Genomic DNA, 23,793 nt, shown 5'->3' on the forward strand with positions numbered 1-23,793 from the left:
AATGGCTGTTGGGTTCAGCCTCTTGTGACCCTGTGAGCTAAATCTCTTGCTTCAATTTAGAGCGTTACTGCAAAAGTGTTATTATATAAAAAAAGTGAAATAATTCTCCATTGTAATACCTGTTCCACAATAAAAGAAAACAGCCCAGCAAAAAACTTTAGGTGGGAAGTTATCTGGCTTTTTTTGCATAATGGTCAGTACAGCCTAAAGCAGAAACATTCTTGCATTGAATGCTTGAATCTATTGAAAGGCAAGACTAACTATAATAATAATAATTTTAAACTTTATGTAAGATAGGTCTCATCTAAGGTAGCTCTTTATAAGACAATTTAACTTTCATTAGAAAGGGTTGAAAAATCAGATTTTTATTTTTTCCTAAGAAATCCTACAACTTTTAAAAAGGCTTTTCATTCTGACTTAGAATTTTGAGAATTCTAAAAAACAAAGGGTTTTAAAAAAACTTGTTTCAACTGCAATTTCTTACTACTGAATAACGCCTATTTTTTAGTGATGTTTAATGCAATAGTTGGCTTCTGTGCTATTTTTGTATTTCCATAATAATACTAGGTCATTTAGGTTTTACATTTTGAGTGCTGTTACAGAAAAATAGTGGGAAATTACTATAAAATTAAAAAGATCAGACATGACAATTTTAACAGGGATTTTTAAAGACTTTTAAAAAACTGGTGTGTAGTTATTTTTGTTAAGGCTTATGAGATTCTAACTTCATTTAATTGAAAGCAGCACTTCAGCTAAAAAATGTTTCAATATAAAAAGTTCCTGCTGGCTCTGCTGATTCCTTAACATCCTCTGAGAAACCAAATAAGAGAGAAAAAAAAGCTACAAGGTGTTTTCTTTAATTATTTGCCAGTGCCTGTGAGATCCAGCCTCCACTTCATGAGTGTAATTTGTAGTGAACTTGGTGAAAATCCTTGCTGTTGTGCATCTGACTGGAGAAGCTGGTGGGGGCTGGAACTGCTCCAGGAGATCCCTCTGTGTGCAGTTATTCAGACCTGATGGTGGTGGATAATGACTCTGGCATTACCCTGTGATAGAATGCTTGACCTATCTCCTTTTTTCCCTAAATCACTGTGGTGTTAAAAAGAAAAAAAGGAAAAAAAAAAAAAAAGAAAAGGCAAGTCTTCATGTGGACAGAACAAATGCATCATTTGTGCTTTTGAAATCAGTGGGAGGTGGAGCCGTGAGTCAATTTATACAACCCTTCGTCCCTTCTTCCTGGCCACAGCTGTGGTCCAGGAGCATACACCAGCTGGGAGACACACAGACTGGAGCCTTATAGTAGTGCCTTTTATGAATCAAAGATACTGATGGGATCATCAGCCTATTCACCTTTGGTAAGAGAAAATCAGCGGTGGGGCAGAAGAATCTGTTTGACTGTCTTGGTTGAGATTCATCAAAAGCAAATGCTTGGGGAATTTTGATCCTTAAATGTCAAATGTGTCTACAGTAGGCAGATATATTAGTAAAAGCAGCAGGTAGATGGTCCTGGTGAGATGAAGAGGAGAACTGGGAGAAATGCTAGGGTCTCCTTCCATAGTGAATCCGAGTAGAAACTGAAAATTACTGACTGCTGGGTTTCATCACTGGCCCCTCTTTTGGCTCTTTGTCTCCAGGATCGGTTCATCCGTGCAAATCCGCACAGGAAGATTGGAATCAGGAGGAGGAGTCATGGCAGACCATGCAGTGCTGAAAATGAGGTACTGTATGGAAGGCAGCTTCTGGATTGCAAGGAGAGAGCTGCAGGGCATAAAGGATGGCTGTGATACCTGCAGTTCTTCTGCCAGCCTTTCCAGTCTCTCCCCAAGCTTAACTGTTTTTGTGAGAGGTGACATTTATCAACAGATAGTTAAGGGAATATTTGCTTCTTCTGTGAGTGTGCTGTCTAGAGTGCAAAGTATTCACTGTGACTTAGGGGTTGGGAAGATGATGAACTTGTGGTTTAAATGCTAGGCAAGGAACTGGGAGAGCTGGATTTTAGTCTTGGTTTACTGTGGTATGATTATATGACAGTAGTCATACCTCATAACACCCAAGGCTTAGTCCTTAAATTGTTTTTCCTTTACTTTATGGAGGTAGATCAGCAAATAAAATGGCTTGCTCCCATGTCTGACACTTTTCTGAACACTGATTTTTATGAAGATGAATTGGTTTTGGAAAGTACTGGATATGGTACATTCTAGATATGTTACAAATTATTCTGGGTTTTTTTTTTGACTAATGGTTAGCTGAAAATATATTAAATAACTTGAAAAATGAAAATAATCTGATATGTTTTTTACCCCTGAGTTTTCTCAATCTGTTCCCTAGCTGTATTCAGTACAAAAGTATGAAGCTAACTATTTCTTAAATCTGGGAGAGTAGTGCATTCACTAACTGCTAGCACTATGGAATTATAATTTGGTTTGTGTCAGTGTAGTTGCTTAGTGCTTAAGCCATCTCATGAATAAGTTTTCTTCAAACTCATGGATATGGACGGTACTAAAGATGAGGATGAAAAATTAATCCTCTGTATTTGGAATGAAATGTTGAGCTTTCAGCAATTTGGATCATGTACTTTTTTCATCCTTCATCTCCAGAAACACTGCTGCCAAAAATTATGCTGAGGTTGATGGGCTTCTTTCAGATCTTCTGGTTATGTTTAAATGACACTTGCTGAAAAATAGTGTTGAGTTGAGAATTTTTTCAGTAGGCTGTAAATAACATTTGGCTTGGTGGCTTATTGATTTCTAGATGTTTAGTCTGCTTCTGTAAGGCCAGGGTGTATCAAAAGTGTACACAAGGAGGTCCTAAGCAGGCAGTTTCTCAGAAATCATGATTCTTTGGAGATTTTAGTGCTGGATTTAATTTAATAAATGGAGCTGTTGCCTCTGCATGTAGTATTTTACTCTTGACGTTCTTCAACACTGTCTTGTTTTTCCAGTGATCAAGTGTAGGGCTGTGTTTAGCTGTGATAGGGAGTGGAGGAAGAACAGAAAAAATGCAGAAACTTGTGGAGCTTTCAAGATTTTCTCCTGTAGAACACTACACTATAAGTTGTCAATATTGCTATGCCTCAGGGCTTCTCCTTGGTAGATCAATCAGGTCAGTCTAGGTTTGTTGTGATTAAGTCAAGACATTCTGAATTGCCTGTTTGTGCTTTTGTGCCATTCTCTTTTCTTTCCTATTTTCTTTTTTTTTTTTTGTGTATGTGCATTTGCATACAAGTATAGCTTTTTGTTGTTTATTTGTGTTTTATTATATAATCTAACACACTGCCAATTTTACTTTGTCTTCTCAGCTTTCCATTTTCTTACATTGTTTAGAGCTTTAGTGATTCCTGCTGTGTTAAGTTCTGATTCTTTATAAACCCCCTCCTGCTTGTCGCTTTAAAATCCCAGTTCTGTTTGTTGCATTTATGAGGTTTCATTTTGGTTAATGTAGACCCTAGCTATGAATGACAGGTTATCTTTACTCAATGTCAAATCACAAGAAAGTATTTATTATCAGAAAATATCTCAAATAGTTAAAATTAAATTCACTGCATTATAATGACAGAATGGCCTTTGTGGTGTTAAAGGATGAGTTATTATTTATATCTGAGTTAACTGCTAATAATTAAGGTATCTTTCTCATTGTTCTGCAGCCAGAAGTGCCTCAGTTGTGCTGGCTTTCTGTAAAAATTATAGGCATGAGAAATCTTCGCAAAGCAGATCTGTGTAAGTATCACTGAAAGCACATTTATAGCCTCTCAAGAAAACTTCTGTCACCTGATTTTTATGCTCTTGTACACCTGTTGCTTAGATTACAGTAATATTTCATGGGGGTTTGGGTGAAGAAGTTGTATTTATTTTCATTTTCATTTAAATTCAAAATAATTTAGAAAACACTTAAAACCAGAAAGGAAATAGACTAGAAATTGTGTTGAAGAAGTTGTCCTTCCCTTTGTCAGCTGCTCTGTGATATTTCCCTTTCTCCTAACTCTTCAGTGTCCCTTTTTCCAGGTTGCCCAATTCCCTTTTGAAAGGAATACCTTTGTGAAAGATACAGGGAAAATCAGTAGTTGCTTGGATGTTGCTGTGTTTTGTCTTCACTGTTCTGTTGGTGTGGATGACTTGTCCATTACAAGTAGATGAAAATCCCCCAAATTAAAATTTCCATTCAAGTTTAAGAAGCGCCATTTCAATAAATGTATATGAGGTTTTTTTGGAAAAGGGCAAATATTTGAAAATAGGAGTTATAAAATCAGAAGGGCCAGAGTACTTAGTTCAGCACTGTTGAAATAAAATACTTTTGCTCTTGTTATCTAATAGAATTAATGGTTTAAAAGTGACTTTTTTGAAACTCGTATAAATCTAAATAGAAAAGTTAAACTCTAAATCCAGAATATTTTCCTTGGAGTTTAATGAAATATCTAGGACTCCTCAGAGGTTAATATTTTCTTTCCCTGACTGAGCAAATCAAGTAATAATGAAGTACTGTTGTACTAATTGTGCAACTTGTTGTTAACACAGGGAGCCAAACTGATTGCTATGTCAAGCTGTTGCTGCCAACATCTTCACGTCAGGAAGCCCAGACAAGAACTGTACACAACTGCAGAAGCCCTGTCTGGAATGAAACTTTCCACTTTGTGATACAGAGTGAAGTAAAGGTGGGATCTGTGACAGTGAGCAGGTGCTGTCTAAAGGGGGCATCTTCACCTGCTGTGGGCAGACTCCTTTTGAAAGGCTTGAGGCTCAAATGGGTCTTGAACTCAGTTAACCTGACTGAAAGAAGTAGTTTAAGCTCAAAAGGTTGTGGAATATCAGGAATAATGTTGGATGCTTCTTTGTGTCCCAGAACCATTGTAAAAAACTGTTAAAGTGTTTATAGCATTAGCAGAAATAGGTGAGCAGTCAGAGTGAAGGTGATACAATGTCCAAACTGGATCAGTTTCTCATAGTTTACTAGTGCTGCATCTTCTCATGGTAACCTGAGCCCTGAGGAACTGCCAGGGGATCAAATCCTGTTGAGAGTTTGGTACTATGCTTTAACTTTTATTTCAAAGGCCTAAAAATTTTCCCTTTACTATTACTTTCTGGCAAAATGTCAAGATTTCTCAAGGCAGTGATTTTGAATCCACAAACGATCTGAGGATTAGTGTGTGTAACCTCTGCTCTGTCTGGTGCCTGTTACCATCATATATGTTGCTTATGTTTCCTCTTCTTTTGGAGTTCTTTTTGGTTGCCAATGATTTACTCCCTCTAGGATTAGTCCCTGACTCTGCTGTCTGAGCCACATGGGCTGTGGGCTGAGCTCTGTGCTGTCACAGGAGTCTGTCCACATGGGTGTGAGGGCTGAATGCTGGCTCTTGCTGGACCTTCCTTTTGGGTTCAGTAGTCCCAGAATATGTCATTTACATCCTTCTTTGCCTCTTTCCTCAGAACATCCTGGAGCTGACAGTCTGTGATGAGGACACTTTTACACCAGATGACCATCTCATGACTGTTCGCTTTGATGTGGCTAAAATCCCACCTGGAGAAAAAGTTCGCCTGAGTTTTGAGTTGAATCCAGAGGTGAGTGGCTAGAGAAAATAATACCCTTGTCTTAAGTTGCTACCTCTATTGATCATTAAATTAATTCTCACACACAGAGACTTTGTTAAAAAGAATGTTACTAAAAGAAGTTGAATGCTGGGGTTTTAGGAGAGGGGTCACAAACACTCCCTGTTGTGACTGGGATAAGATGAAAATTACTTGTCATATTCCTATTTTTTATTTATTTGTTTTTTTAAATGTCAAAATTATATTTTGAAAAGTCAGCAAGAAAGAGAGTCAAAAAATGAAGAAGCTGATAGGCCTAATTTCTGTTGTGGGAGATTGATAGAGCAGGGGGGGAACAAACCCCTGTCCCCTTTCCAGGCAGCTGCCCTTACCCTTTGGCCAGTAGCTCGCTAGGGCTATAACCTCTCAGCTTCATCAGGGATTTTGGCCAGTTCTTTCATATAATGTACTTGCTAAATGAAGCATTTCATTCTTGTGATAATATCTTTGGGGCTTTTTTTTTTCCTCCTCTACAAAACAACTTTAAGAAAAAAAAATGTCAGCAAGTCTGCTTATGCTCCTTTGCTACAAATTTATTTTAGAGGGGCTGAGCCAGCACAGAAGAATTCATCTCTTGATGAATGAAAATATAATCAGCATTTTACTTTTTCTTCTGAGTGTATGACTTAAGAGTTGTATTTGCTGCATGAATCTCAAAAAAATATTGTGTTTGGTTGTATTAAAGGGGAGATAAAGAGTGTCTTATGAAACACTGAGTGGATGAAGTTGCTGAGAGGAGAGGTGGGGAAATCACACTCATTTTCAAAGAGAGCAGAATATATACTCAGATGATCTGCACAATGTAACATCTTCTCTGTTTGGAGAATGTAGTAACAACTTCAGGACTTTTTCATACTTCTGCCAAGGGCTTCAGTTTTTGGTTCCCAGGAATTGGTGTGTTCCATTTATTTCTAAACCACTGTGTCAAATCAGGCTCTTTGGAACACACTCTTGCCTGTTTTTTGTATTACTATTGCTTTGGAGAGTGTTTATTAACTGCTCTTTTAGAAGACCAATCCTTCCTGAGGACTGCTGACTAAACCTGCTCCAGATGGCTACAGCCTTCCTCAGAAAAGCCTCATGTGACTGAGATAATGCCAGGTGTGATTCAAGCCCTGAATTTGCTCTGAGGCATGTGCAGAGCTGTCTTAGCCCATTAGCAAGGTGGAAGTGGTGGGGGTCAGACCAGGTGAGCTGTCTCAGGAACATCCTGGTCAAGCTGCCCTTCTTCAGTTTGTGGTGAATCAGGCACCCATGAGGCATCACAGATTATGGTCTGTATTTGGATTTTTAGAAGACTTTGGGTTGTTTTATTTTTTTGAAAGTGACTTAGGAATGCATCAGGCTGGGCAATCTTAATAACAGGCTGTAATGTCACCTCTGCCCATAATGAATTCTTTCATCTACCAAGGTATCTCAGAAGAAGGGCTGAGGAGGCCAGATGGGTAATGTCAGAGCAGCAGGGTTGCTTTGCTGTGCCTCTTGCTCTCTGTGGCCTAACAAGTATTTCCATTCCTATGCTCTGGATTTTTCACCCACAAATATGTGAGTGGGACTTCATAGAAACATAACTTTTGTGAGTGTAAAACAGCATAAGAAGGCAAGCACAATCAGGCAGATGCTATGAGCCAGGTTCTTCTGATCCTTGTTTCTGATGTTCTTTGGACAAAGTTGTAACAGACCTCCAGTTAGTTTGGATAGTATAGTCTGGGCACAATTAAATATTTGATATTCTGTCTTGCATCTGTGTAAGGTGATTGCTTTCTAAAATCTGTGCCCCAGCCTTGTATTACAACATTGCAACCACTGTAATTCTCATGAAATAGAGACTTTGGGAGAAATTAGCAAGCACAGCTACCTGCTTCTGTATTATATGCCACAGATGCAGCTATCAGAGAAGCCATCAGAGATGTCTCATTTACTGATGTGAATTAGTAAATACAAAATTGCTCTTCACTTTCACTGTAAAGATATTTCTCCTATGGCAGCTGCATTGTCAGATTTGACATGCTTTTCACAGTCAATTCACAATGTTAAAGTGTGATGTACAGCAGGACAGAAGGGATATTTGTCAGTAAATGTTAGCTATTCTGAATATGAATTAAAAAGTGCTACTGTCACTTGTCAGGAAGAGACAAGTGTCATAGTTTATATCACTGTTAGCTAGTATTTTCCTCCCTGTGGATGATCCAGAATCCTCCCTGTGGATGATCCAGAAGATCTCTCTGATATACTCTTTTTTAGTGTGATATTTCCTGGACTGGCTGTATCCCATAGCAAGTGGCTGAAGTAATACAGTTATTCAGTCTCTTTTATACTATTGGTGAGCTACTCTGTTGCTGCTTCATTCTTACACTTTTCTTGTCTCTTTTCCTCTTTATTTGTCTCTCCTCAGCTCTTTTCCCTGATTCCTCTTCACAGTCTTCTCTTTTCTTCCCTTCACCCTGACAGTTTTTACTTTCTAAGTTGGTCCCTTCTCCCACCCTTTTTTAATGTTTAATGACTTTACTCTGCAAATTCTTTTGTTTTAACCAAGGCATACTCCCTATCTATTCACTGTACTAAGTCCATTCATTCTTAATTATGTTTTCCTACATCATTCACCTACTATTCTTCCCTTCCTCAGCATTGACTGACCCATGTCTTATCCTACTAATGAATTAATAATAGGACCCTTGCTCCCTATTCAGTGATACCTAATATTTTCTTTCTCTTGATGGTACAGCTGGTTTGTAAACAATAGAGCAGTAGAGAGGTGGAGTCAAAGTGTGGCCACAGAAATCCATTCATATTATGATGTAGAGGGTGTGGGAATAGAGGGTTATAAATAAATTGTCAGAGTTGCATCAATGGAAAATATTTATTCATTCATAAATTTAAAAAAAGTCCTATTTTCAGAATCAGGAAGAACTAGAAGTGGAATTTCTACTGGATAACATGTAAGTAAATTTCTACTGGAAAACATGTAAGTAAAACCTCAGAAAACTGCATTTTAGAGAGAGTAGTCATGCAGCACTGGGGAAGTGGCTCTGTGTACATCTGTTCAGACACCTCATCTCGGCATCTTCCCTGGTGTTATTTTCTGTCCCAAATTTGAGTGAGTCTTACTATTTATAGCTGAGAATGGATGTTTATTTTGTGATTCAGCCTAAGGAGAGATGATACTCATCAGCAGAGATAAGAAGGAAGGAGCATCCTTAGGAAGGTATGGGATGTGATCTGGCAGAGGCTGCAAGATACAGGGGAAGGATAGAATTGCTGATGGTACAAGTGCTGATGTCAGCTAGAAAAACTGAGCTCAGAGAACTATGTGCTTTTGAAAGTTTATTGCTTAAATACACACTTTTAAATAAACCTTTTTGGTTTTTCTTTTCAGACCTGGTGTATCTGAGAAGATCATTACTAATGGTGTACTAGTGGTAATTTTTGTTTTTTTTGTATGCTAATCTTATGGTGGGGCAGAACTGAAGGATGTGGTTGGAAGATAGGAAGAAAAATTTCTTCTGTTAACTGTTGGGGACTGAATGGTATTTAAATGTAATGACAGATCCCCAGTTATTTTGGCTTCCTTAACCACAGTACTGCTTGCAAGATTTATACAAGATACTCAGTTTCTACAAATTCTTCACATCCATAGACCATTGTGGCCAAGCACTGTGTTTCTACAGGACTCCTAGAACCTCAGTGAGAATTCTGAACTGTTTCTGTGACCAGTGGCTTTATTGCTTCTCTCTTCCAGTCTCGTGAAGTTTCCTGTTTAGAAGTACACGTGAATGAAACAAAAATGAAGAATTCTTACAAAAGTGAGGCTGCTGATTTAAATTGTTTGTTGCTGCTTTTTGTGCAATGGGAAACACAGCTGAATCTAGATAAATATTTGGTTTGTTTTAGTCTCCGTTTGCATCAGGGCTGCTGTTTGCTACACATGACTGTGTAGCTTAAGAGAAACTGTGGAGCTGGCTGGGAGATCTGGAAACAGCTGTTGATGTATGATGGAACACAACTGCAATGTGATGGAACTGAAATACCTTTATCTCTGTTTTCTGGTGAAAACAGAAAGTAAAAGGAGGCAGACACAGCTCTCAGGAGGAGAAAGACTTCAGTGAAAGCTCAGGAGATGTGGATGCTGCTAGAGGCATCCACAAGTGTAGCACACACTCTGTCACTTGGCAGGCTGTCAAAAATGGTTTAGGTCACTTAATCCCTGGCAAAGGCATTAGCAAGTGTAGTTTACTAAAAATTTAGAAAAGTGTGACAAGGTTCAATGGCAAGGTTCACTCTATTACTACATGCATGAAACATACAAAGAAAAATCAGATTAGAATAAATCTAGAATTATTTATGCAATGACAGGGGATGTAAAAGGATAAAGAGGGAAAAGGAAAGGGTGCCAGGAGTGAAGATCCTCACACTGAGTTGTGAGTTTCAGAGTGAACCCTCTTGCCAAACTTAGCCTTAGAGTTGATTGTTTGTCTAAAGGATTCAGCAGCACTTAATCATCCCATAATTTAGCATTTAAAAAAGCAATTCAGTGGTATTTACAATAAGCAGAACAATAAATAATTATGAATGTAGGATGATAACATTCATACTACACCTGCTATGGGGCATTCAAATCAATTCACACACACTTTCACACAAAGAATTATGTACAAAGGTGCCTGCTAAAAATTCCCCTCAAGGTTGGTGAAATTCTCAGAGCAGATGCCTTTGCTTTTCTCCGGGGATGAAGGGCTGGGCCTCGAGGAGCCAGGGGTGCCAGCCCTGACTCTGCCATCAGCTTTTGAGATCAGCTCTCTGACTATTGCAAACTTGAGAGCTGGTCAGTTCCCAGCCCCTGCCATCCAGGGGATCTCAAAGCACCAGGTGCTGCACACTGGTCACAGGGGAAGAAAAACGTTGTGGTCCAAATTAACCTCAGTTAAGCCTGCAGCATTAAGACTGAAATGTCACTTGGGGCTAATTTCAGGACTAGGCACAGTTAACATCTCCCTGCGGTTTGCTTCTTGTTCTTAGGGAGAGATTTCACCTTCACAATGAAAGGATCCTATGAAGAAACCCAGGATATTTCCATAGGTCCTCACTCCAGACCAGGAAGAAGTGAAACCACCAGGTTCCACTACATCAAGCACAGCCAACCCAGGCTGCTCATGACTCTGCCAAAGGAGTGTTTTCTCTGTTGTGTAGGTTTTTCTTATGGAAGGTGATAACACCTAGCCTAAATTTTGGGAGAAGAATCATGAGTAAACCCTTATCTGGTATTTCTGTGCTTAGGCTCTATAAATAATATTTTCCTTATAACATTTTTTCCCCCTCTTTAAATCAGCCTGGCTCAGGTAGGAGGGAAATGGATGTAAGTAGTCCCTTGGCTGTGCCTCTCCATTCTCTGGACTTGGAAAAGAAAGTGACAGTGATGAGAGTGAGTATCCTTTGGATATTTGGAATTCTTTCAACAAGGTAAACTGTATATATGTGATATCTGGTCATGTAATAATTTTGTTACTAAAATTGCATCAGTGAGTTATTTGTATGCTTAGCTCTGCATACACTTAGAAATATAAGTATGATTTGGGGGGAAATAGGATATTTAGAATTTCTGGCTGCTTTAAAAGTAGTTTAAATGCAAGATGAGTATTGTGTGTTGAATGCCTGAGAGGAGACAAAAAAATTATCATTAGACTATATATCTGAAAATTTGCTAATACTGTAAAACCTGCTTTTACAAATTTTCAATTCTATTTAAAATTTATTGATTAATTTCATGATTCATTTTCAGGGGGAATCTTATGAGGTGTCTGTGAATGAGGAAAATAGGTAAATCTTTTATTGCTTTTGAATGATTACTTAGGCCATCTCCTCTCCTTCCATGATTTCATTGTTAGATGAAAGGAAACTAAATTTTAAAGTAGCTAATTTCAAAACAGGAAATAAAGCTGACTAAAATATGGAGACTGGTTAATAAAATGCTTCAAAGTTTTAAATTGGTTGGTAAGAATTTAGAATAGGATAGTTGGTAGCTAGTTATGGGGTATAAACCATCACAATATTTTTCCTAATGTTGAGGCTTTGTAATTTTGATACCTAAACATACTTCTGTCTTGTAACCTTTATCTATAATATGAGCATATTTATGTGTACCATAGTTCTAATATGTCTAACACCTTTATATGTTTACAAGACCTCTACAGGTAATTTTTCAATGAAACACATGGACAGTAATTTATTTATTAACTGACTTGCTGAGATTTTCTGAAGGGTAACATTACCCCCTGTTGATAAGTTAGTTCCATTGCAAGCCTTAGTTGCAGGTGAATGATCAATCAGAGGGTTTTATTGAATAATATTCAGAAAAGAGACAGAAAAGGTTTTGTGTTTTTTTTTCTCTGAAAAAAACCTCTGAATCTGGAACCCTGTGAAAATATAGGTTATAGAATGAATAATGTACATGTTATTTATGGTAATGTACAGAAGGGATAAATTTAGGAGAAATCTTCTGATTCAAATAGAGCATAAATTCTTTGTAGAGATAAGCCTAATTCAGTATTATGGTTATTTTAATTGAAGTGTGTTAAGTTTAAATAACTACTTAGGCCCCCTTTGTGCTTGGAAGACCAAGCACATGCATAGCAGGAGAATGTGAAGAGGTGTTCAAGTACCAGAGTTCAATGTGAAACAATTTAATTTTATTCATTTAACTTCCTTGTGATTGTGTGAAATTGTTCAGGACATAATTCTGAGCTAAAAATCTCCACAGAAAGGCACAAATATAGGGCATAGGATATGCATATAACTGATTTCATTTACACAGGGGGATTTTCATGCACATGGAAGTATAATTTCTTTAAACTGGTTTATTGTTGTTGGCTTTGCTGAATGTCTCCAACTGAAATGGCTACAGGTGCTTGTGCTGTTCTTACGTTCTAGTTGCAAGGATTTAGATTTGCGGCTGGGGTTTGGTCTGTGCGTGGAGGAGCAGGATTTCATCCGTAAAAGGAAGAAGGTGGTTGCTGCTGCTCTGAAAAATGTTCTTCATCTAGATGAAGACCTGCAGGAGGATGAGGTATGTGGGACAGCATTTTGGGAGCAGTATAACCCACTTTGAGATAAGTGGATGTGATGTACTTGCATGACCCAAACAGCTCTTCCACGATATAAATAGTAAAGGCCAGATTATCACTTGCACCTAAGACCATACCCAAGTTTTTGACACAGAGGATGAAAGAGGAGCTGTCAGGAGGCTGGTTATAGCTCCTTTATTCTCTGTCAACCTCTGTCCTCCCTCAGGGGCACCCAAAGGCTGTATTTGCTGACATACTGGCATGTATAACTAAGCCTGGTGAAATTTGATTGCTTAAACTGAGACCATTTCTCGTCTTTGGCATCCCTTCTCTGCTGCCATAAGGTTCACGGGGAAGGCTGCAACTCTCCCATAGCACACTGGTAGAGTAGCATCTGTCTTGTGTGTTTTTTGGTGTTACCTCTTGCTTGCTCCTCTCCTGGGGATCCCTGAACTCAGAGGTAGCTGCTCTCTTACTGGAGGACAATGATCTGTTATGGGGCTGTGGTGCCTGGGGCAAGAGTCTGGGACAATGTGCCTGTGGGGTATTTCCTCCACTGCTCTGTTCAGCTCCCAGCACACCCAACCCTTTATGATGTGTGCAGGACAGCATTTTTCAACCAAGTCAAAATACTCATGAACTTAAGGAACAGGTAGAATATGACTTGTTATTATCAACTGAGAATAAAACGGGGGTTGAGCCAAATTAATAATAAAAAAAAAACCTCCAAACACACAAGTAGGTGGTGAAATACAGTGAAGATTAAAGGTAATGGCAACATATGTTCCTAAAACTGAATACCTGTTGTATCAGTTTTACTATACAGAAAAGGGGGGAAGGATAACAGGATTGATGCATTTCTGAAGAAAGTAAAACCAAATTACATGTAGCACTGATATCAGGGAAGGTAGAGGTAATTCTGGGTTGGAAAAACAGTGTTAAAATAAATCTATAAAGCTGGGCACTATCTGCCTGGAGAATAGCAAATGTTGTATATACACTTATACACCTAAAGGAAGAAAAAATTATGCAGGCAGGTTTCGTGCTGCTCTTCTGATCTTAGTTATACTCAGAGCTTTAAAAGGTGTTTTGATGGGAAGAGCTGAGGAAAAATTAAATACATTGAGAAAATCTGAAAACATATTTCTTCACAGAAGAACTGTATTTACAGCTCCAGACTTTCCAAAGCATCACTGATCTGGAAAATGCTTTCAGCTTACACTAAATTCCACCAAAGTTTATACAGCTCAAACACACATCTAGGCACTGCCCTGAATGGGGTGAATTAATCAAAACCTACCTGAACCAGGTGCTGCTGTTACTTTTTTCTGCATGGCCATCGTTCCTGTATTTCTCCTGGTGATGAGTGACTTTGTGCCTCTCTCTGTGTGTGGAGCAGGTGCCAGTGGTGGCAGTGGTGACTGCAGCGGGGGGAGTGCGGTCCATGACAGCGATGTTTGGCAGCCTCCTGGCTCTCCAGGAGCTGGGTGTTCTGGACTGTGTGTCATACATCAGTGGTTTGTCTGCCACAACATGGTAAGGAGAGCTGGGCCTGTACTTGACATTTGTGTTAGCAGAGTGATAACCTGGTGAACAATGTTGCCTTACTGATGAATTTACTCAGCTTGATGTGGGCACTTGGCTTCCTTTTGGACTTTTTTCATGGGACCACTCAGTGCTATCCTCCTACAAGAAACAAATCTAATGAGAGTGACAGTATTTCTGTAACTGCACTGAAGTGTTTACAGAAATCAAAAGAAAAGAGCACAAGCCATGATGGTTTGCCTGTAACTTTTTATCTTGTTGCATGCAACACTTCAAAAGTCCTTTTGTAATTTTTGCCTGGCTCAACTCTTATATGTCTCCAAAAACCAGACTTTTAAAGAACAGCCCTGAGAGTGTCATTCATACGCTCAATGGTGACTGCCTTGCACAAACTAGAAGGGGTTGAGGGATTGAAAACATTTTGCCTCTGGAGGCTGCTCTAAAAGTATGTGAGACAGAATGAGACCAAGTGGGCTGGGGATGAGAGGAGATGACTGGAATCTGCTTGAGCCCTGGGTCCTGGCAGCTCAAACCTGCCCTTATGCCTTTCACATAGGGTCTGACCCACCTGAGGGAACTGGCCTCAGATAGAAGGGGTGGCTTGGACAATCAAAGGGTAATTCTAGCAAAAGCTTGAGTTAAATTATCACTGTTGCTTTATTTTTGATTCTGAAATACAAACAAGGTAGGATGATTTTAAATGTATTTGTGCAGGAAAAAAAAATATAATTACACAGCCTAAATTCTGCCTCATGCTCTTCCAAGTAGAAGTTGGAGGGCAAGAACCTCAGGTAGCCTCAAACAAAATACTTAAGTGTGTTATAGGCTAATCAATTGTCATGTGTCACAGTACCTTTCTTTAATCCAGGACCATGTCAAAGTTATATGAAGATGAAAATTGGTCACAAAAGGATCTCAGAGGGCCAGTTGGTGATATCAGGAAACACGTGACCAAGAGCAAGCTGCACTGTTTCTCTTTGGATCATATGAAATACTATGAAAATGAGCTTTGTAAGAGAAAGCAAGAGGGGCACAAGGTGTCCTTTACAGATTTATGGGGACTCTTTATTGATTGTATGCTACATCATCAGGTATTTTATATTCTTTCTCTCCCTCTTATTTCACAGGATTTCTAACATTCCATGTCTAATGCTGTGGATTCAGTTACAGAAAAGGCTCTGAAAACACCTGAAGGACTTATTATTTGGGTTTTTAGAATAAAAGTAACAAAGTAACCCTAAAGTATGAGCATCTAGAAGAGATGTCTGAGCATGCAAAAATTCAAGATGTTAAAGAAACTGATTTTACATCTTTAAGTTTGGGTTTTGGGTCAGGTGGTAATTCTAGTAACACACAGAGGAGAGAAGGCTCTGGCAGAGCTAAGTTCAGGCATAGCAATGTATACCTATAAGCTGTACTGAAGGAAATGGGTCCAGGTTGACTAAATATCTTTCTTTCCTTAAAGCAAGTCATATCAAGTGGCTGTGCAGACATGTTTCTTGCATTTTTGTCCTGTCCCCCTTGCCAAAACTCTCATAAGTACAATGCCTTGGTGGAAGCTTATGGGAGATAACACATGAACATACTTGTCTGGCCAAACAAAGTACACAGAACAAAACCTGCTGAGGTTTAGCAGATACTTCATTGATAGTTCATGCTTAGATACTGTAGTAAGTCCATGCATCATGTTCATATTTTTACAATGACTTCTGCTCTTTGTAAACAGGAAAATACTCACAAACTCTCGGATCAACAACTAGCAGTCAATCAGGGGCAGAATCCTCTCCCCATATACCTATCCCTCAATGTCAAGGATGACTTTAGCACTTTGGATTTTAAAGGTATAGATATCATACACCCTCTCATAACTCTGAAGAGTTTCCTTTTAAGGCTGATTGAATGCCAAAACATTTTTTCTGTAAGTCCAAGCCAATAAATCTTTTAAATAATTTCCTTTTCCCGGTCTTCCTATCTGGTTTCTGATTTGGATGAAAAACATGCATTCTAAACCTATGGAAGGAAGATAGGTGTGCTGTAGACACTGCTCGGGGTGGGATGGAGATGCCTTTTGCTGGCAGCCTTGAGAGTCACCCCTCTCATCCCCACCTCCCCCCCACAGCCCCTGTCAGCTGCTGGGTCTCCTGCTGAGGCAGCACTACTCCAAGAGAGCTATCAAGAGTGGGAAGGTGGGCAAGGAAGGGAGGAAAAGGAGAAGGTGGAGAGAGGTGAGAGCAGGAGTCAGCTCCCAGCAGGCAGAGAAGGATCTGATGTGATGCAGGGCTCTGTGCTCTGATCAGTGATCCTGATCACTGTTCCATAGGGAGGGTTTCCAGCACAAAGGAAGCAGGAGGTTCTGCAACTGAACGTGGTCATCTGCTCCTAGGCACAGTTGCAGTCCCAGTGCACCCAACCAAAGTTTCCATGTGGGGAGGGGGTTTGGTCAGAGTTTTTTATCCTCAAGGCAGTGATTATGAGAGTCTTTTGAATGAATGGTAGCTGGCGTCACTGCTGAATCAGAGGAACTCAAAATGCCACATTGTGTGCAGAGCCTTAGCAATTAGTGGACTTTCAGCCCCAGGTCTTGCTTCTTAGTGCAGAAATGGACCTGAATCTTAAGCTGAATGGATTTTGGCAGAGGAGATGAATTTAGTTTTTGCATTCATGTATGTTGAAGGGCACCTGTTTGTTTCAAAACATAGTGGTTTGAACTGTCTGTCACTACCATGGTGAAGGTATAGGCCTTGTTCTTCCAGCTTCTGATTCTCTAAGCTGACTTTTACATGTGTTCAGGTGGCTGCAATAAATCCATTTTGATGCCTTATTTACAGAGTGGGTGGAGTTCACACCTTACGAGGTGGGTCTCCTGAAATATGGGGCCTTTGTTCGTTCAGAGGATTTTGGTAGTGAGTTCTTCATGGGTCGCCGGATGAAGAAGATCCCAGAATCCCACATCTGCTTCTTGGAAGGTAATTTACTATCTCAACAAAACATCACCTTAAGAGCTGGCTACACAGAGGTGGTCTGCAAATTGCAGTATTAGTACACCAGAGAATGTATTGGATGCAATTTCAATCTCAAATGAACCAGCCAAAAGCAACAAAAGAGGAAATCAATTTTTGAGACAAATGTGACTAATTTGCTGAACGTCTTGCCGAATGACCTAAACAGAACACATGCATGCACACACACAAACTGATCATCTGAAGTATTTAAACTCACAGTCTGACTTTTATAGACAGCCAAGTTTCAAAAATAGCCTGGTTGTAAGCCAGACATTGTGTGGAATGGCGTGGCATTTGATATTTACAGGAAAATTCATAATATTTCATAACTAGAACAGAGGGTGGATTCAGGTGTGTTGCCATAACTGTGCTCTAATATTTAAACTAATATTAAGTATGGCGTGTTTTGTTTTTTTTTTTAACTTTCAAGGCACATGGAGTAATATTTTTTCTCAGAGTTTTATGGATGCTGTCTACCTTTCGGGTCATTCAGAACACTTCTGGCACAGATGGACTCGAGACACTGAGCATGACATTGGTTAGTTCTTCAGATGACATTTTCTTCACACCTCTCTGAAATGTAAAACCTGGCATTTGGTAAACACATTTGTTTTTGTGTCCTGTTTCTGGCTTATGGGACACCAAGCCCTTGAGAATGAAGGAAAAGCAGGAGACCAGCAGTTGTGCTGTAAAACAGGAAAAAACATCATGCTGCTCACTGTGTAACATCCCTGAGGAGCTTTGTTAGTCATGAAAGGGTTACCAGAACCCTTTGAGGGGGGAGAGGTCAGACAAGGAAGAACAAGGTGATGGTGTGACACTGAAACCCACTGCCCAGAACACTCTGCATGTCCAGGTGTGCACTCAGTTACAGATGGGGCTGGGAGCCATGGTGGTTTGGTTGTTATTATCACCAGAGAAACACTCTGACTGAATGCAGACACAAACCCTCTTCTTGTTCTTCCTGCAGAGAACCATCCTGCTCTGCCCAAGAAGCCTCATGAACAGACAACCTGCTTATCCATTCCCAAAGGCTACCTTTCCAAAACTCTTCGAGAGATGATGACTGGGCGGCCAGTGGTTTCAACTTATCATAATTTCCTCAAGGGCTTGCAGCTACATAACAAATATTTGGAGAATGAGAGCTTTTGCATGTGGAAAGGTAATTGGAAATTGTTTCAGTTATATCTTTGAAGGAGATTTGAGGATACTTGCTGAGGAAAAGTATTTGATCAGTTTTATCATAGAGGTAAATTTTGATTAATATTATTTGATTATCATGTCTGTGAAATGGGTTTTGCCAAGCCCTACATGATTTAGTCCTGGTCTTGGAAGAAGCACTGCCAGTTTGCTTGAATTATCTTCCTAGGAAAAGCTATTGAAGAGTGACTTGAAGCTTCTAAGGAAGTTAAATAGCCACAAATTTACACTTATTAAAAAAGAAGAGTAATTTATCACTTTGGATGAAGTTGAGTCGCAGAACTCCTCTCTCTTGCTGATCTCAGAGTTGAGCTCTAAATACTAAAATTGTGTCAAATACAAATACATAACTGTGTCAAATACATATTTGTGTCAGAGATGAATATATGTAAACTGTATTTTCTTTGTCTGCTTTTATGCTAATTTGGACAAAAAAGGACTTGACCCTGCAGTAAACAGTAATAAAAATTTTGGCCTTTCAGACACAGTGCTGGATTCTTCTCCCAACCAGCTGAATGAAATGAGTGACTACCTCAAGCTGATAGATACAGCTTTCTTCATCAACACCAGCTGCCCACCAGTTCTGAGACCAGAGAGAAAAGTGGATGTCATTATCCACTTAAATTACAGTGGAGGATCACAGACTCTGGTGAGGTTTTGAAGCAGTGATTCTTTATATGACTCCAGAAGCTGAATTGCCACTACAGCTTTCTCTCTCTCTCTTTTTTTTTTTTTTTCCCCTTCCAGAAAATGATCTGCTTTTTATTAAGTGATCATATCAATGGTACTATTTACAACTGTGACCATGTCACTGCCTTTATCAGGGCTGTTTTCAGTGTCTTTCTGGGACAGGCATATGAACACAACATACAGAAGATGTCCTATTTTATGTATTTGTCATCCTGGTAACAAGTTCCTCAATAACTAAATAACTTCTACAATGTAATAAATACATGAAGACATAGATGCACTGAATGTAGATATTTAAGAACCTGTGATCTGAGAAGCCACATGTAATCAAAGTTTCTCTATCCAAATCCTCTACTCTGCTCACTAAATCACAAAAATTTACCTGAATATAAATTTCAGTCATATAAATTTCAGTAAATAGTAACCCTGCTTTAGAAATATAAAATATTAGCAAATCTACCCAGTTTCTGTTACCCAGGATATGTTAAAATTAAGATGCTATGTTTGTTGCAGTGCATAGTTGGCATTATTTATAAACATATGAATCAATCTCAGATTGTCTATTGCAGCAAAATATTATTGGGTTTGGTGGGCTTACCTCAAGCTCTCTTTGTGTTATGTCTCTCCTCTCTGTTGAGCCAGCCACTGGACCTATTCTCAGAGTACTGTTTGGAGCATGGGATCCCATTCCCCAGCACAGAGCTGAGCCAGGAAGACCGGGAGCACCTGAAGGAGTGCTATGTGTTTGAGGACAACTTAGAGGCACCAGTCTTGGCCTATTTTCCACTGGTGTGTGATACCTTCCAAAAATACAAGGCACCGAGTAAGTTGACAGCAGTAATCATTTTTTGAGACTGTCTCATCCAACTGGATCCATTAAACTTGTTCCTCTTCCAAAACAAAACACTGGCAAGCTTCTGAGTTGGCTAAATTATTATATTCTCAGTCCAGGTGTGATGCATATAGTATTGGCCAGCTAATTAAGGATTGGAATGAAGAGGTTTAAAAATAAAAGCATGAGAAGCTGTACCTTGAGGGGAACCCCCTCTGACACTTGAAACAGGTCATGTAACTTCGATAATAAAGAAGAGGACACAGTTAGCAAGTTACATCCACTAGTAGCTTATGCTGCCACCAAACAGTCTCATGAAGAGATATGTTTACTTTGTTAACAAAGCTAGAATTTGCCTATTACTTTTTTACATGAAAAAATTGAGAATTGAAAAGGCTGAAAACTTGTAATGAAACAAAAGCTTTGCCAGGGTAACAAGCTCTGCTGATACCTATAATTTTTGAAAAGCTGCCAGATTGTTTCCTTTAGTTCAGCAATAGAAGAAATGTTTGTTTCACTAGGAAAAAAGAAACCTACTTGGCAAATTCAGTTTCAGTTTACAAATACTTTTACATGCATCAACTCCAATTTTTTTATTGCTAATCTTCTATGGTCCAGGAAACCTTACTCAAAAAATGAAGAAAAATCTATGAACCAGCTTATTGAAAAAGACCTCATGCTGTTCATTATCTTACTTGTTCTGCTGCATGTGCTTAAAATCTCAGCCACCTGAGAGGGAGGATTCCCAATCCAGGAACCCTCTGGTGTTATTTTCTACCAGCTGGTAGATAAAGAGCTGTCATCTCAGAACTCAACTGAAAAGTTAAACATACAAAATTCTAAATCTTAAAAAAATTAAATATTTGAATGCAAAACCTTATTTTAGAGAGGAAAGCATTTTGCATAGAAAAGCTTTTCTGCTGGTCAAGTCTGGACTGCAGCCAAGTACCAAACCAGTGGATTTATTGTCTGTTACTGTGTAGTTTGCAGTGCCTGGTAGCAGTTTTCCTCCTCAATACCTTTGCTGTTCTTGGCTCTGGTTTCAGATGTGGAGCGCAGTCCCGCAGAGATGGAGCAGGGAAGAGTGGATGTGTCCAACTGTGCTGCTCCCTATGGCACTGGCCTACTTACCTACACTGAGGAGAATTTCAACAAGCTGCTTAACCTGTGCAGCTACAACATCCTGAATAACAAACACTTAATTCTACAGGCTTTGCAAACTGCAGTACAACGAAAGAAGCAACTTAAAAACTATTCATCACCTAATTCAAATAAACACTCTTAAAGTGTATTTATATATATAAAAAACAAACCATCAGAAGGAGATACACAAATGTTTTGGAACTGAACTAATAAATATTCACCTGCTGCAAGCTCATGGATGTTTGTGATGGCAACAGAATTTTTGATACCAACTCCTTTGACTTCTGCAACAGTGAGATGGCTGATGTGTAGCTGCTGCTACAGTTTTATTCCCACTGCCATCCAAATGACAGACAGAGTAGTGTTCATGAGATTCTTGTACTTGTCTTAGAAAAATGGCTTCTTAAAAAAGTATATTTAACTGGTCTTTCTTAGGTCTTATTTTCTGATTGTTGTATCCAAAAATATACATGCAGAGTAATAGCTACTGTTAAAATACTAAGTAGCCATGCATAATCTTATTAAAAATAATAATTTTGTAGTTGAAGTCATTGAAGTTTGGGGGTTTTATTAACTTCTATGGACTCAGTGCAGCTAGTGAGTTGTTCTGGGGAAAAAGTTACTCTTGCTTTTGATACCGAGAAATCAAATATTGAGTGAACAATGAGCTTTGTGAATAATCTTTGAGGAAAGATGAAAGAAAAGCTGTCACTTCAACAGTGGAAAATGAAAAATGGAAGGAAACTCTGCTTTCAAGGATGCAGGTGACTGGAATGATAACTCAGGAGATAACATTATATGTTGTTACCTCTAAGACAGTCCTTTTCTGTGCATCAGTTCATTTAACAGGAGATAACACCAGCAGTGTCTGTCAAGCTTTGCTGCAATATGAATCAAACTAGTAAGTCTCCCTTCATAAGAGGAAACTGTTGGCAGTAACCTTCATGACTCCTTTTCATAGATCTAAAGTAGTCAAGTCCAACAACTTTGCTTTTCCTCAGATACTGATATATCTTTCTGCTTCACTAGCCTTCTTATTCAGAAATCCAGTTTTTCGCCTTCTTTCCTTGCCCTTGGTTAGGATAATTTGATGTTATGTGTCACTTGTAAGACTGAAATAGTTTTCTCTGAGTAAAGAAGGAAAGGAATTGTCACTCTGACAGCTCATTTATGTTCATTAATTTATTTTTAAACAATAATGAAATGGAGGTTTAAAAATGTGATTATTTTCTTTTGCAAAGCATCTCTTCAGTATTTTAAAGATTTTCAAGATTCATTACTAGAGCTCCAGGAAGAATGAATATAAGCAGTTCAGTGTATGTGTGTCTGGTGTATTCCACCCACTGGTTGCAACACTTGGCACTGGACCTTCAGCTTTACTCACCCAAGGTGTGGTGATGATGTGTGCTTTTGGCAGCTGATCTGGAAAATTAGAATGGCTTAGAATGAGCTGAGGAAAGACAGTCTGTTTTCAGAAGTCTGGGCCTATTTAGCAAGCCACTGAAAAATCTTAGGTTGCCTAAATGGTGTAGTTTAGCAGCTCAGTATTGTGACTCAAGTCATTCAGATGCTGGTGTTTGTGTTGGTATCTGGCTCCAAGCATCTAACACTGCATGAGACTAATATGTTAGCTGGGAGAGCCAAGCTGAATGGTCTTGTGAATTTTCTCCAAAATTAACTCATTTTGTTTCTTGTTTGGGGAAGGAAACACTTCTTCTATTAAAGCCCGTTGAGAATAGTATCATTAGAGTGATACTTCAGAATCTTGCCTGTGATGTGACAGTGAAAGGCAGCATGAAAGGACAGGGGAAAATATATTTGTTTGAATGGTTTGCCAGCTATTAATCAAAAAATAACAAAGGAGACACATTCATTATTACTGGTGGAATTTTTTAAGGATGGAGCTGAGGCTTAGGTTCAGTGACATATCAGCTGGATTTTTCAAAATGATTCAGCATTGATGCAATTGTTCTATTTAAGATCCAGGTAGGTCAGCAATTTTTTTTTTTTTTTTTTTTGGTAAGCACCTGTTTGTGACCTGTCACACAAGCTCTGCTGAATGTAATGTCATGATCCTGGAAACAATTAGCTGTGAATCTTTACAGACTCTATTAGGGCTCAAACATCTCTTAGGCTGACTGCAGATGAAGTTACCCCTTTAATTAGCTGGTAACTTCCTGATATTCTGAGAATTGGTTCAGACTGAATTGGTTCAGAATTGGCTCTAGATTTCCCCGTAAAGGTCCTGGGCTATGTGTTTTGCCTAATTATTGGGTAATTAGCTGACACAGGCTGGTGCTGGTATTCCTCACACCTGTGGTCTGTTGGGGTTAGGGCAGTGAAATAGCTGCTTGAAGAGTACCTGAAGTGTTGAATGAACCTGGAAAGGTCAGGCAACCTCTGAGTGCTCCTGCAAAAGTAAAGAGAGGTGCTGTTGGATCTACAGAGCACAGGGAGGGGCAGAGATAAAGGATTTGAGCTACTGGTTTTTGAGATGAGGATTTCATTTGAAATTCTGTTGCAACAAATCTGAGGGCAGGGTTGCATATATTAACAGATGGGCGAACACTTTAGTGATGATTTTTGAATGGTAAAGCAGCCCAATTACTTCATGTGAGTGAGTAGGAGGAGTGAGAATTTATCTCTAAAACATATCAAGGGCATGTGGAGTTGTTTTAGTGTGGTTTCTCAATAGTCTTTTGAAAGTACAAGCCCTCCTTCGTATATGTCATAATCAGGATAGT

The 23,793-nt window shown here is 39.1% G+C and overlaps 1 protein-coding gene across 1 annotated transcript; it reads left to right on the plus strand.

The window, feature by feature from the left end:
• Window positions 1–1,328: 1,328 nt before the first annotated feature.
• LOC110472159 (cytosolic phospholipase A2 epsilon) lies at window positions 1,329–21,191 on the plus strand. Its single transcript, XM_077783771.1, has 21 exons — window positions 1,329–1,355; window positions 1,635–1,718; window positions 3,644–3,716; window positions 4,512–4,648; window positions 5,421–5,552; window positions 8,478–8,518; window positions 8,956–8,998; window positions 9,319–9,382; window positions 10,596–10,762; window positions 10,906–10,998; window positions 11,356–11,393; window positions 12,504–12,639; window positions 14,037–14,173; window positions 15,051–15,273; window positions 15,909–16,023; window positions 17,011–17,148; window positions 17,615–17,722; window positions 18,155–18,346; window positions 18,867–19,033; window positions 19,717–19,897; window positions 20,953–21,191. The coding sequence occupies exons 1-21, from the start codon at window positions 1,329–1,331 to the stop codon at window positions 21,189–21,191; spliced, it is 2,535 nt and encodes an 844-aa protein (XP_077639897.1).
• Window positions 21,192–23,793: the final 2,602 nt, after the last annotated feature.

This window comes from Lonchura striata, chromosome 6, assembly GCF_046129695.1.
Source record: "Lonchura striata isolate bLonStr1 chromosome 6, bLonStr1.mat, whole genome shotgun sequence".
Lineage (NCBI taxonomy): Eukaryota > Metazoa > Chordata > Aves > Passeriformes > Estrildidae > Lonchura > Lonchura striata.